We start from the raw sequence: 15,556 nt of genomic DNA on the forward strand, positions 1-15,556 counted from the left end.
TCAACCCTGGGCTGTATCACTTATTAGCTGTGAAACCTTGGGAGAGCTGCTTAACTTCTCTGTGTCTCAGTTTCCCCATTTGTAAAGTGCAGGTAATTAAGAGTACCCCCGTCTGGCTGCTTAGAGGATTCAGGGAGGCAGAGGATGCGGATGGTGGGGATGACGCCTTCTCTCCTCACCTCCCTGCTGGGTCACGGCTCATTTGGGAAGAGCTTCCATCAGCACCTCGGTCCTCCCAGTCAGGTGCTGGGAGAGAGTTTCTACCACTCTTTCCCTCTTTCTTCCCCACCCCCAGAGCAGCAGCCAGTCTGACGGGGAAGCACCTAACAACCACAGGACCACACCTTCCAGATGTTGGGGTTGCAGCGTCAAAGGCCCTGCAGTATCAGGGTTCGCTTCTGGCCACCCAACCTGCCCACATTTGCGGCTCCAAAACACCCTCTTTGTGTCTGCTTTTCTGTTCATAGGTGGGAAAATCAGGCTCCACTCCCTATGGGGCCAGATCCCTACGGTCTTCTTCTCAGGCTGAAAGTTGGCAATACTCAATTCAGCTCATTCTAGAAAGTCCTCCATCAAAGAGCTGATAGATGTGCTGATGAGTATTTGTCTTGTCTTTCTTGAATCTACTAATTAGACCAGAGGGAAGGACAGCGAAGATGTAGGCAGTGTTTCAGGGTTCTTAGCATCTCAGAGCAAATAATGGTAACATGAAAAGAAGGCTCTTGGAGGGCCAGGTGTGTGGTCCTCCTGCTTCAGCGCTGATATGTGCATTGAAACCCAATGTGATTTAGACCAGTGGTTCTCCAGGGGACTGGCACTGCCCTCTACAGGGTATTTGGGAAATCTGTGAGGGTATTTTGGGTTGTCCCTATGATACACGACTAGCATTGAGCAGAAGGCAGAAAGAGGCTACAACACCTTCAGTGCGGGGGGACAGCGCTATTTTGGGTCCCCAATGACTTTAAAATATTTCGCTAGACCCACACACGAGTTTAAACAATAACTGCTTATGATATGTATTTATACATATGTGTGTACTCGTACAGATCTGTTTATACATATACACGTGTATATATTTTTTAAATTAATATCAGCAGGTATAAGGAAAAATATGGGCAAAATATATCTACCAAACGAAAGTGCTATAGTGGTTGGTGGAGTGGAGTCATAGACTTTTAATAACTTGGTTCTACATTTTTGTTTCCAATTTTTGGAAGTATGTGCTATTTTTGCTATTGAATAAAACAAGATAAACAAAAAAGGGTAAAATTTGTTAAGCAATTTACAAAAAAAAATCATGTCCTAGAGATATGATATTTTGGAAATAAGTTTATTATACATTAATCTAGTAAAAAGCTTTTCATAATTTTCTGAGCCTAGAAGCTAAACTACTTCATTTATAAAATGCAACTTGTACTTTTGCATCATTTTCATATATATTAAACTTTCCAGGAATTCCATTACTATAAAAACGGGGAGGAGAATGCGAGAAACCACTCACTATTTAGGAAAACCCAGGCATTGATGCCAGCACTGCTGGCAGTAGTCAAGTCACCTAAACAATGAACATATCAGCCAGCATTTGCAGCCGTGACAGTGCCAGTGACTCAGAGAGTAGGTGACCGCATCTGCCTAATGCACCATGTCCTCCTCTCCTAGTTCTCTTCTATATTTCAATCAGGGCAATATTTGATTTCTAAAAATTTCATGTGTATTAATAGATAGGTTATATTATACAAATCTCATGTTAGCGTAGTGGATGGGGGAGCATTACAGAATGTGTGCTATAAAAAAGGGACCGTTGGGACTGATAAGAGTCAAAAGCCACTGATTTCACTTCTGGGATCTGAAGGCAACACTTTTCATCAACTCTGCCTTCCAGGCCCCTGCTTAAACTTTCCCGTAACAAAGCAGGAAGTTTGGAGAACAATTCTGCTTGTCATAGTACATGATGATCTGTCTAACTTTGTGTAAAATGGGATCTTCATCTCTCCGGAGTTGGGGTAAGGGTAAGTGAGGGACTTCCCCCACACATAGCAGAAGGAAGAAACGCTTTTGTCAGCAGAAAGACAGAAGCAGAACTGAGCCGGGCGACTTACAGAGGTCCTCGGTGGCAGCTGGGACGAAGGCCGCCATGGACTCGTACAGCTCCTCGTCACAGCCGGGGTTGAGGGAGCACTTCATGAGCAGGTCCGTGGAAAGGTGGGCCATGGACTCATACACAGAGTCAGCCTCCTCCCCTTGCATCAGCTCCTCCTTAATGTGACTCTTCAGCATGTCCACAGTTTCCTGAAAGAGAGGGAGGGCCCCACAGGCACGCTGACACAGCCGGGCTCTCTGGGCAGCGTCAGGGGCGCGAGTGGCCTCGTGACAGTCGAGTAAAGGCTCACAAGAATCAGGGTTGCAACTGGGTGTGCAGGTCGATTTCCCACCAGACTGAAAGCTCCTTGAGGAGCCAGGCTCCAAGTCGTTGCTGTATGTCCTTCGTTTTCACCTTTGTATCTTCCTCCAACACCAAGGAGCAATTAGGCACTCAGAGGGGACGTCTGTTAAATGTCCAATGCCTGAAGGATACAAATCTGCCACCTTCTCATGAGCGCCTTTGATGTGTCAGGGAAAGGCTAGGGATGTGCTTATGTAGTCTATCCTGACATCCTTTCCACTGCTGCTTCTCGTTCACAGACGAGAAAACCAAAGCTCAGAAAAATCCAGTGCCTTACTCAAGGATCTGCAATCCTGGCTTCTGACTTTCCTACCATACCTTAGTGGTTCCTCAGATGGGAACACATGGCCACAAAGGTGGAACCTTTGCTGATTAGCCAGATGGACAGTCAAATGGGCTAAACAGGGCTGCAGCTAAGTTGCATAGTCAGAAGTCCCTTGGGAACTTAGTTCACCTGTCCTTGTTCCTTCTATTAGGCTGCTCCAAAGTGCCTGAGCTCACTTCAAAGTGCCCATCTCAGTTTTAAATCCTGTGTCCAGAAAGAGAGGTGGTCTTGGGTGAAATGCACTGAAGTCAGAGAGACCCGCCCCCTTCTGTCATTCTGCCTCCAGGTGGTGATGAAGCCAGAGAGGTGACTTCTCTGAAACCCCTGCACAACTTCTCCTGGTAAGAAACTCTGGTGTTTCACAATCCTTATTTCAGCATCAACCCACAAAAATCCTCATTTTCATCATCACTACCCCAAGAGCACTAATCTGCTCTTGACACTCTGTGTTGGTTTTCTGATGAACCCCAGGGAATGGACCAGGTGACAGCTGTGGAGTATTGGAGACTCAGAGCCTGGCTTTTGGTTTTGATATGATGGAAAGAGGAAATGGGATGGTTCTCTGGAATCACGAACAACATGGAGGGATGACCTTTGTGGGGCAAAGCTGGAGATGCATTGGTTGAAGGGATTATAGTCTGAAAACAAAGATGATACGACACATGTGAACCAGATTAACTTCAGTGCAAACTGGACATGCAGCTTTCCACGTCCCTGTGACATAAAGTAGGATAATGGGCCCCAGCTTTAGCATCAACTAGGTTCACATCCTATCTCCACCCTGACAAATGTGGGGCCCTTGGCAGAACTACTCTGCCTTTTGAGGCCCTTTTCCTCCTTTGCTAAAGATAACAATACTGTCAACTTCAAAGAATAGTGGGGAGGTCTCAAGGAGACAATGCATTTGCCAATCAAATAAATGCAATAAATAGTGGTCATTAATCTGAACACAGTATGCTCTTAACAAAAACTATTGGCAGGGAAACCTAACACTGCCTTTTATACATTTTTGACTCCAAAGTGAAGCCAAGTAAATGCTTCTAGACTGTAAGTACCTTTTAGCTTCATTTATGCCAATGATACACCAAATAAGCACTCATGCTGTTCTATTCATTCAATATGTTTAATCACTCCCCAAATTTGGGGGGCCTCTCTCTATATCTCAGTGAGTCACTGCCTTGTAGATTGTCAAGTCCAGAGCAGAGGGGTAAGTTTCTGGGGAGGTGTCAGGCTCACTCCTATCTGGAGGTAGAAAACAAGACTGGATTGTGTTCATTGTTCCTTCTGAGGTCATAGCCTCATATGAGAGGCTGAGCTATTTCCGCGTTGCTGCTGTGAATCGTGAAAACGGAAGAAAACCAGAAAAGGGTGGAGTCACAAAGGGCATCTGCCTCCAAAACAATGGAAGGAATTTTGGGGCATGTATCAAGGCCAAGATACAGGATGAGATTACACTCAAAGAAGGACCCCCAAGTCAATGATCGAGGAGGATCTGTGGATCCTAAACTAGAGAAACAGTTAAACCTAAAGACAGGCAGAGGCTCAGAAAGTGAGAGAGGTTGTCAGGAGGCGGGGCCTCACGGCTGGCCTCCCTGTAGGCTCAGATGCAGAGTTTTACTGTGGTCAGTGCTAAGAAAGGAACCGAGCTTAACAGTTAACCTGGGCTTGACTGTGGGCAAAGCAGCTGGGAACATCCTGCCAAGTGCCTTGGAGGTGGGTGGGGAGGCAGCTGGAAAGAGGAGTTGGCATCTGCCCTCAGCAGATTCACTCGACAAATGACTCTGTAAATTTTTCAAGGGTGGATCTTAGTGCTTTACCTACATTATCTCTTTTTATCCTCAAAACAACCCTAAAAGTAGAACTATTATCATCTTTCTCCCGCATATTAGGAAACTGAAAGAGAAAGAGTATAGATACATGATTTGCCCAAAGTCATGTGGCTAACAAGTATTGATAAGGAAACTGGACCCAGGTCCATGTGACTCCAGGCTTCCCAGGGGACACAAAGAACCTGCCTGCCGATGCAGGAGACGTTAAGAGATGCGGGTTTGATCCTGCGTTCAATCCTGGGTGAGGAAGATCCCCTGGAGGAGGAGGGCATGGCAACCCACTCCAGTGTTGCCTGGAGAATCCCATGGACAGAGGAACCTGGTGGGCTACAGTCCATGGGTCGCAAAAAGCTGGACACAAGTGAAGTGACTTAGAACACACACGTGCACGACATGTGACTCCAGGGCCCATCTCTTCAGCCCGTGTATACTGGCCCTGCCAGCAGAGGCACACGAGGACATGCTAGAGATGAAGTCCACCCAGATCTTTGGTGCAAAGGCAGCCCTGGGGACCACATGGTGCATTTCCCATTCCCGGGGCCTCTCCCGCCTTGACCTTACCACGTACTCGTCGATGAACTGCCGCAGGTCCCGGAAGCCGTGCTTCTCGGCGATGGTGTTCGGATAGTGGCCGTGCTTGTTGGCAACGCTGTAGGCCTGTATGGCTCCCGGGCAGGTGAGCAACAAGGCAGTGAGGTTCTTCAGGCCGTACTTGGCAGCAAAGTGCAACAAAGTGGGCAGCTCTTCATCCCTTTGATCTGAAAAATTGTCAAGCAAAATGAAATGATCAGAGAAAGCCCAGGGCACCAGGCTCATGGAGATGACACTGGAAACCTAATGCGGCACCCAGCCATGCTCAACCATTGCTTCTTGGTTGACTGACCTAACATCTAATGGCTTCCTCTGGGGCACCGCTGAAGATGACAGAGGAAATGATGTGTCAATTGATTACCAAATCTATCATTAATATCCTGCCTCCTTTCTCTAAAAGGATTGGCGAATCCTGAGAAATAACACCAGTTCAAAATATGTGGATAGTCTAAGGATTTTTTTTTTAAAAGCAGCCATGAAGAGCAACAGGGATCGTGTTTTGAACATCTTCAAATTTCAGAACACTTTAAAATAACCGCTTTAGGTATGCTGATTAAACAAAAAGAAATCCTGGGACTTCCCTGGTAATCCAGTGGTTAGGACTCGGTGCTCTCACTACTGTGGGCACATGTTCAATTTCTAGTCAGGGAACTAAGATCCCGCAAACTGTGTGGGCGTGGAGGGAAAAAAAAAATCCATCTTCTTAGCTCTTATGCCCAGTTTCATAACATGTGCCAGGTAATCCTGAGGCTGTTACTTAGACGGTCCATGACCTTTAGTTTTGATCTAGAAAATATTTCCATACTATCTCAAAGGGATCTGGGAGGATTAATGAGGTGGTTTTCGGTGAGCTCTTTGTTAAGGACAGGCTTTGAGTGATGTTATTAACGTACACAAACCCCAGGATGTCCACGAACCTTCTGATTCATGAGAAACAAAGTGCTCCTGAGAGTCATTGGTCCCCATGAGCCCTCCACCTACTAATATGTGATACAGCAAGTCAAACTCAACCAAGGAAATAGACATGTTTGTTTGGGGAAGTTGGGGACAAATCTCTTTTTTAATTTTTATAAAAGTTGATTTCTAAGCCCAAAGTGAAAGTGAAAATGAGGGTCACTCAGTCGTATCCAACTCTCTGTGACCCCATGGATTATACAGTCCATGGAATTCTCCAGGCCAGAATACTGGAGTGGGTAGACTTTCCCTTCTCCAGGGGATCTTCCTGACCCAGGAATCGAATCGGGGTGTCCGGCACTGCAGGCAGATTCTTTACCAACTGAGCCATGAGGAAAGCACAAAAGTGATAGATAAATAAACAGATAAATATATGTATATATACATACGTCTTATATGTGTGTGTGTGTGTGTGTGTGTGTGTGTATGTGTAAGTAAATACATATATGTATTTTTTTAATAAGACAAACCCAGGGACATCCTGGTGGTCCAGTGGTTAAGACTTTGCCTTACAATGCAGGGGGTTTGGGCTCAATCCCTGGTCAGGGAGCTAACATCCTACATGCCTTGCAACCAAAAAAACAGAACATAAACAACAAAATCAACACTGCAATAAATTCAATAAAACTTTTAAAATGGTCCATGTTGAAAAAAAAATCTAAAAAAAAAAAAAAAAAGACAAGCCCAGCATCCTATCCACCAGGATATAATCTTTGGAATGAAGGTCTGAAAATGTTCCCAGGATCGCCCATGATTGTCAAGCTACAAAATATTCTCTCCTGAGCCCGAATAGGGAATATTAACACCCGCTGAAAGTGATGCAAGAATATTTCACAGTAGGAAAATGGGGAGAGGCAACAAGAAAATGCCCCCAGGAGAAGTACTTGAAGGTAATATAACCTCATCCTTATGGCTCTCAGAGGCTGTGGAAGGATAAAATGCAGGCAGTGAGTAACCAGAGACTTGGGTTCCTCCTAGGCAGTGCAGCTGCGGCGTGAAGGAAAAATGGCATCCACAAAAGTGCCGTAACAAGCATCCAGTCCAGCATGCAGGGCACCATCCCCATGCAAGTGGTTCTCCCAGCTCCCAGCAAGGCACACATGCCCACAAGACTGCTCCTCCCTCGTCAAACAAATAACTGTTTTGTGCCTACTGTGAGCCACCAGGCACAGTCCCTGTGTTCATCCAGCTGCTGCTGCTGCCAAGTCGCTTCAGTTGTGTCCGACTCTGTGTGACCCCATAGACAGCAGCCCACCAGGCTCTGCCGTCCCTGGGATTCTCCAGGCAAGAACACTGGAGTGGGTTTCCATTTCCTTCTCCAATGCATGAAAGTGAAAAGTGAAAGTGAAGTCGCTCAGTCATGCCTGACTCTTCGTGACTCCATGGACTGCAGCCTACCAGGCTCCTCCGTCCATGGGATTTTCCAGGCAAGAGTACTGGAGTGGGGTGCCATTGCCTTCTCCATCATCCAGCTGACAGACCAGCAAAAAAGACAGACAAAGCTGAAGAGTACAAGAACCCGACATGCAAGGGGAGCTTGCACCTACAGCATGTAGGTGGGACCTACCTGAGGAAGTGCTTCCTAAGCTGCTGCAGGAGGAGGGGAGGAAGAAGCTGTACTCTCAAAGGTTGAGGTAGCAAGAGGCAGGGTGGAACCTTCATTAGGTAAAAGACGTTCTGACCTTCCGTAGAGCAGAGCATAGAAGCCAAGGGAGAGAACAGAGAGGGGTGAGAGCAGAAACACTGCAGGAGCCCCTGGGGAAGGGCTTGTGAAAGGTTAAGCAGTTTGGACATTAGAAGACAAGTGGGAACCACAGAGGGTATTTAGTAAGGGAGTGAGATATTTGGGCTTATAATTTAGAATCCCAGGCTGACCAGAGAAGAATGACTGTTTCTCAGAGGATGAACAGAAGAGCAGGATCCAGTAGAAAGCATGAGCACAGGCTGACTGCATGCTGAAACCGACCAACTGAAATCGACCTGTGGCCTTTTTCTTGAGTTTTAACTGGCGACTTACTCGTCATCATGTCTTCTTCTTCCAGCTGGTTGATTCCAAAGAGGTGCAGCCCACTTGCAGGAATGTTGTTCTTCAGGGACTCCGTTAGCAGTTTATCAAGGGTCTCCGTGTTGTAGGGCACAATTTTAAAGGCCTAAATACAAAAGTGAAGATGGTCAGATTTTAAATCCAGCTATCTCCCACCCTTTTCATACTGTTACATCTTTTTGCCTTAATTGATGCTTTCGAACTGTGGTGTTGGAGAAGACTCTTGAGGGTCCCTTGGACAACAAGGAGATCAAATCAGTCAGTCCTAAAGAGAATCAACCCTGAATATTCATTGAAAGGACTGATGCTGAAGCTGGAACTCCAATACTTTGGCCACTTGATGCGAAGAGCCAACTCACTGGAAAAGACCCTGATGCTGGGAAAGATTGAGGTCAGGAGAAGAAGGGGATGACAGAGGATGAGATGGTTGGATGGCATCACTGACTCAATGGACATGAGTTTGAGCAAGTTCTGGGAGATGGTGAAGGACAGGGAAGTCTGGCGTGCCACAGTCCAACTGAGTAACTGAACAACAACAATTTCCCCCCCAACAGATTTCAGATTGTGAACCATGAGCAGAAACTACAGGCACAGAAAACTCTGGGGTCCTTTCATCATCCTTACCTGGCACATGAACTCCACAGGATTTGCAGCATTGGACAATAAATTCCCAATTTCCTCCATGTCAGTATAATAGCTGATAATGGTGTCACACACCACTAAGTCCCCGGAATATATCTTCAGAGAAACATTCCCAGATGAAAGGTCTGGATGGAAGAAAAGATACTATAAAACTGTTTTGTTTTGTTTTTAAGAGTACAGGGGAAAGTGTTCCTAGATTATTTAAATGGTAAAGAAATGAATTGGGGACTGGAAGAAAGGGTTTGGAGGTGAACTGTAGGGTTGGGAAGTGAGGGACAGAGCAGAAGAAGCAGTGAGCAGACCGACACACAGGAGAGCTCTGTGTCAGAGGGATCATCTGCACTGGGTCTGCAATTTAACTTTTCGAAGATTTTCATCTGCTTTACTCACTACTGCAGGCCCCGAGTCACAATAGACAGGAAGAAGAGCTGAATTGAAAGCACTTTATATAAAGGCCAGTGGTCACCAGAGGCAGGGGAGATGCTGGCCAGCGGTCACCTAGGCAGGGGGGATGTTGGCCAGCGGTCACCTAGGCAGGGGGAATGCTGGCGGTGGGACTCCACACTTCCGCCCATCGCACCAGTAGAACTGATTCACTTGCTGGGCTGCCGTCATTACTGTGTGCTCTCCCTGAGTGCTCTCTCTTCTACACCACAGGAAGGGGTTTTGAGGGGGAAAGAAAAAATTAAAAATACACCAACCACAAAGATTCGATTCACAAAAGAGGAAATGTGACAAGTAGAGAACATGGAAAAATATTTAACCTCACTAGTAATCAAAGAAAGGCAAATTAAAACAGTGGACTACTTTTTAGAAACATATTAAATTAGCAAAAATATTCAAAGTGATAAGGCCTGTGTTGGTGATGAGATAGCGGATAAACTTGATAGTAGCAATAATGAGGAAATGAAAATTAAAAAGATATTTCTATTCAGCTGAGTATTATATAGCTTTAAAAGTTATGGTTTTAAGATACAGGTCCAATTCAAGGGACTAGTTTTATAAATTACGGTACATCTACACCTTGGATTACCTTGCAACCATTAAGCATCATTTTGTCAAAAGAATATTTATTAACACGGGAAAATATTCACAGTGTATTTTCAAGTAACGAAAGTTGGTTGCAAGACAGTTTTGTACACAGATGTGGGGAAACACAGAAACCAGTGATTTCCTTTGGGGGCATATGGGTAATTTTCCACCTACTTTCTTTTATGGTTACTGTATTCTCCAGGTTTTCTATATTGAGCACACATTACTTTCGTAATAGAAAAAAAAATTATAAAATTGAGAGTTTCAAAGTCCATGTAATAGTACACTGGTAAAAGGATGGAGACAGGATAAATTAAGGTTACCTAAAGAAAACCAGAATATAAGGTAATAGATACTATTGGAACAACTATGTTTTTAAAAATTAGGAAAAAAGGCAAAGAAGACCTAGTGGTAGGGTACCAGATGACTTTATCCCTACTTTTCCTATTTTTCTCTAATTTTAAAAAATGTTAATACATTAACTTTGTAAACATTGCACTATATCCATTTCCTCCCCATCACACATGTATGCTTCTACAATTTCTTTTTCCTTTCAAGAGAATATGACAACCAATCCAAATCTTGGTTGTCACTTTTCTCAGTGACTGATAAAGACAGCTGTCAATAAGGTAAAGAAAAAAGGGGCCTCTTCACATGAGGCCTAATTTCTGGAGGTCAATGGGGCTACTTACTGGGAGCTTTCACGGAAACAGTGTACTCATTCTCCAGCTTGGCTTCCACCCTTATCGAGGGAGAATCCTCACGAGAAAATTCGGCTTCTGTTGTCACCTTCTCATCCAACTTACATCTCACGATGACGTAGACAGTGGTTTCGGCCTGGAATGGGAGACCAGTCATTGTTCCTTCTCCCTGGTTTTTGGAGCCCCAGCTCTCCCCAGTGAAGCTGCTCCAGGCAGGGTGGGGTCTGCAGTCCAGTGCCAGGCAGTGACCGCTTGCCACAGGTCCCAAAAGACCAATTACAAAGCCCAAGAGTGAACATTTATAACCCTTAATAGCAATTTGATCATCTTATGTCTGTCAAACCTAATAATAATTTTAAAACCTGGGGCTGGTATTTTATATGTCTGTTTATTTACTTTTTCATAGCATTTCTTTTTTTGTTGTACATTATAAAAGTATTGGTCCATGGCATAATTGGAAACTTGAAAGAACAACATTTTTAAAAAGTTCTTCACCACAGATAGTTTGAGAAGCAGTATTCTAGATCAGGGCATTTTCCAATGAGTCAGTTCTTCACATTAAGTGGCCAAAGTATTGGAGTTTCAGCTTCAGCATCAGTCCTTCCAAAGAATATTCAGGACTGATTTCCTTTAGGATGAACTGGTTGGATCTCCCTGCAGTCCAAGGGATGCTCAAGAATTTTCCCCAAAACCACAGTTCAAAAGCATCAATTTTTCGGCACTCAGCTTTCTTTATAGTCCAACTCTTACATCCATACACAATTACTGGAAAATACCCTGATGCTGGGAAAGATTGAAGCTGGGAGGAGAGGGGATGACAGAGGATGAGATGGTTTGATGGCATTGCCAACGTGATGGACATGCGTTTGAACAAGCTCTGGGAGTTGGTGATGGACAGGGCAGCCTGGCGTGCTCCAGTCCACAGGGTGGCAAAGACTCAGACACGACTGAGCAACTGAACTGAACTGATTCTAGATCAGCCTTGGTATCCAAAGTGAGGCCAAGGTATCAGCAGCATTGGTATCTGTGGAAGCTTGTTAGAAACGCAGAATCTCAAGCCCTGCCTGGACCCACCAGACACCACACTGGAGTCTGCATTTTACCAAGACCTGTGGGTGACTCAGCCTTACAGAGCAAGAGGCACTGATTTACAGAAGACTTCTTGAGTTTTTGAATTTATGCTCTTCTCAGATGGACAAAGATGGAGAAGCTCTATACAGTCAGCAAAAACAAGACCAGAAGCTGACTGTGGCTCAGATCATGAACTCCTTATTGCCAAATTCAGACTGAAATTGAAGAAAGTAGGGAAAACCACTAGACCATTCAGGTATGACCTAAATCAAATCCCTTATGATTATACAGTGGAAGTGAGAAATAGATTTAAGGGACTAGATTTGATAGACAGAGTGCCTGATGAACTATGGACAGAGGTTCATGACATTGTACAGGAGACAGGGATCAAGACCAACCCCATGGAAAAGAAATGCAAAAAAGGAAAATGGCTGTCTGGGGAGGCCTTACAAATAGCTGTGAAAAGAAGAGAAGTGAAAAGCAAAGGAGAAAAGGAAAGATATAAGCATCTGAATGCAGAGTTCCAAAGAATAACAAGGAGAGATAAAAAGCCTTCCTCAGCAATCAGTGCAAAAATAGAGGAAAACAACAGAATGGGAAAGACTAGAGATCTCTTCAAGAAAATTAGAGATACCAAGGGAACATTTCACGCAAAGATGGGCTCAATAAAGGACAGAAATGGTATGGACCTAACAGAAGCAGAAGATATTAAGAAGAGGTGGCAAGAATACACAGAAGAGCTGTACAAAAAAGATCTTCACAACCCAGATAATCATGATGGTGTGATCACTCACATACAGCCAGACATCCTGGAATGTGAAGTCAAGTGGGCCTTAGAAAGCATCACTACAAACAAAGCTAGTGGAGGTGATGGAATTCCAGTTGAGCTATTTCAAATCCTGAAAGATGATGCTGTGAAAGTGCTGCACTCAATATGCCAGCAAATTTGGAAAACTCAGCAGTGGCCACAGGACTGCAAAAGGTCAGTTTTCATTCCTATCCCAAAGAATATGCCAAAGAATGCCCAAACTACCACATAATTGCACTCATCTCACACTCTAGTAAAGTGATGCTCAAAATTCTCCAAGCCAGGCTTCAGCAATACGTGAACCGTGAACTTCCAGATGTTCAAGCTGGTTTTAGAAAAGGCAGAGGAACCAGAAATCAAATTGCCAACATCTGCTGGATCATCAAAAAAGCAAGAGAGTTCCAGAGAAACATTTATTTCTGTTTTATTGACTATGCCAAAGCCTTTGACTGTGTGGCTCACAATAAACTGTGGAAAATTCTTAAAGAGATGGGAATACCAGACCACCTGACCTGCCTCTTGAGAAGCCTGTATGCAGGTCAGGAAGCAACAGTTAGAACTGGACATGGAACAACAGACTGGTTCCAAATAGGAAAATGAGTATGTCAAGGCTGTATATTGTCACCCTGCTTATTTAACTTCTATGCAGAGAACATCATGAGAAACGCTGGGCTCAAAGAAGCACAAGCTAGAATTAAGATTGCCAGGAAAGTGAAAGAGGAGAGTGAAAAAGTTGGCTTAAAGCTCAACATTCAGAAAACTAAGATCATGGCATCTGGTCCCATCACTTCATGGGAAATAGATGGGGAAACAGTGGAAACAGTGTCAGACTTTATTCTTTGGGGCTCCAAAATCACTGCAGATGGTGATTGCAGCCATGAAATTAAAAGACGCTTACTCCTTGGAAGGAAAGTTATGACCAACCTAGATAGAATATTCAAAAGCAGAGACATTACTTTACCAACAAAGGTCCATCTAGTCAAGGCTACGGTTTTTCGAGTGGTCATGTATGGATGTGAGAGTTGGACTGTGAAGAAAGCAGAGTGCCGAATACTGATGTTTTTGAACTGTGGTGCTGGAGAAGACTCTTGAGAGTCCCTTGGACTGTAAGGAGACCCAACCAGTCCATTCTAAAGGAGATCAGGATGTTCATTGGAGGGACTGATGCTAAAGCTGAAACTCCAGTACTTTGGCCACCTCATGCGAAGAGTTGACTCATTGGAAAAGACTGATGCTGGGAGAGATTGAGGGCAGGAGGAGAAGGGGACAACAGAGGATGAAATGGCTGGATGGCATCGATGACTCAATGGACATGAGTTTGGGTAAACTCTGGGAGTTGGTGATGGACAGGGAGGCCTGGAGTGCTGTGATTCATGGGGTCGCAAAGAGTCGGACATGACTGAGCAACTGAACTGAACAGATGGACAAAAATAACTGATTGGAGGATTAATTTTCCCAAGGCATTGAGCAACCTGAGTGCAGTTTTATATTGTTTTGAGATCTCTTGTCAAACCTGCCAAATGGAATTATCTATTTTACTGTGATGTTTATGCTGGTTAAGTTCTTAAGACATTGAACTAGAAAGGACAGGCTGTCCAAAAAACAGGCGAAAAGGAGAAATTTCTCACCATAGCTATTCCCCAGATGTTGATTGTAAAATTCTGCTATCAAGCCTTTACAATAGGCCTTTATAATGAGGGCCACTCTTGATTCCAGAGCAAGTGGGATGGGGGCTGTGGTCCTGGCTCACAGAGGCTGCTGAGGGTGAATGTGAGTGTGTTTGTGGTGGACCTGTTTCCCACTGCGGGTCCAGCCCTGTCCAACCTGCTCCTTCTCCCAAGGAGGCGGGGGAGCCACTGAAAATGAGTGTGTCTCCCCCTTGACAGTCATGACCCAACACCAGCCCAGCTGCCCCAGGATCCAGAGACCTGGAACAGGCAGCAGAGAGAATCCTGGGTCAGTGGGAGCCAGCACAAGAGAAGGAGCCAAAGCCTGGAAAATCACGGAGGTATGGATGTGGCATTATCCTTCAGTTCCAAACCCTCCTCACAGTCTCCAGTCTGATGTCAGGATGAGAGGGTCATGGGGAAGGCAGGAAAGAGTATAGGGAGACTAGAAACTGCATGCCCACCACAAAGCCTGGCTGGTCAGGAAAAGGAGTGAAGTGGGTACAAAGAAAAGGGACTAATGAGAACCGGGGATGCATCTAATGGCCCAGCTGCTCATCTCAGACCTGGTTATTACCAGATTCTGGTCCAAAGGAAGCTGGAAACAGATTTTCATGCCTAATTTTTAAAACACTGAGCAGCTCAAACCAAACACATCTATGAGTTCAATCAAGTCCAAAGAAGCAGCTTGCAACCCCATGGAGGGCGTCCTTGCCCAACGCCTTGTGGTCTCAGACTACACAGAAAGCCACTCACAAGTGCAGAGAAGCTAAGACTTCCCATTTCCACGGCCCTTCCGCCCTCTTGCCTCCAGGAGCCCGCAGTGGCAAACCTAGCACAGGCTCCTACCCACAAGAAAGCATTTCACGGCTCTGAACCAATAGTGCACATTTTTTTTTATCAGAAAAGGAAAGATAATGAAAAACTATCAATACTGTGGTAGTATTCAAATGATAGTGGCTCACCAGTTGGTTATCACATTCAAATCATCTCTTAACGTGGGTCCTACCCCTGGAAATGTTAGTCACGTTATGCTCAGGCATTACGGAGAAGGCAATGGCACCCCACTCCAGTACTCTTGCCTGGAAAATCCCATGGATGGAGGAGCCTGGTAGGCTGCAGTCCATGGGGTTGCGAAGAGTCGGACACGACTGAGCGACTTCACTTTCACTTTTCACTTTCAGGCATTGGAGAAGAAAAGGGCAACCCACTCCAGTGTTCTTGCCTGGAGAATCCCAGGGATGGGGGAGCCTGGTGGGCTGCTGTCTATGGGGTCGCACAGAGTCAGACACGACTGAAGCGACTTAGCAGCAGCAGCAGCTCAGGCATTAAGCTGAGTTTATCACTTATCACTTCCTTTTGCAAGTGATACTGGCCAGCAAGTTTCAGCCATCAAGCTTTGAGGCACTTTCGGGCTATACAAGGAGCCAGCTGACAGAGAAGCAAGCT

General features: G+C 45.1%; 1 protein-coding gene across 4 annotated transcripts in view; it reads right to left on the reverse strand.

Annotated features, from left to right (window-relative positions):
• PIK3AP1 (phosphoinositide-3-kinase adaptor protein 1) overlaps window positions 1-15,556 on the reverse strand; it is a 120,337-nt gene that overhangs the window by 46,188 nt on the left and 58,593 nt on the right. For all 4 annotated transcript variants that reach the window (XM_086379326.1, XM_086379325.1, XM_086379328.1 and 1 more), the window contains 5 exons: window positions 10,553-10,697; window positions 8,811-8,953; window positions 8,160-8,292; window positions 5,159-5,355; window positions 2,100-2,289 (listed from right to left, as the gene is read on the reverse strand). In XM_086379326.1, the coding sequence (XP_086235452.1) occupies window positions 2,100-2,289; window positions 5,159-5,355; window positions 8,160-8,292; window positions 8,811-8,953; window positions 10,553-10,697 (808 nt within the window). The remainder of the gene's footprint in view (window positions 1-2,099; window positions 2,290-5,158; window positions 5,356-8,159; window positions 8,293-8,810; window positions 8,954-10,552; window positions 10,698-15,556) is intronic.

This window comes from Bos grunniens, chromosome 26 (genome assembly GCF_055505025.1).
Source record: "Bos grunniens cultivar Pamir isolate PY7600 chromosome 26, Bosgru_T2T1.0, whole genome shotgun sequence".
Taxonomy (NCBI): Eukaryota; Metazoa; Chordata; class Mammalia; order Artiodactyla; family Bovidae; genus Bos; species Bos grunniens.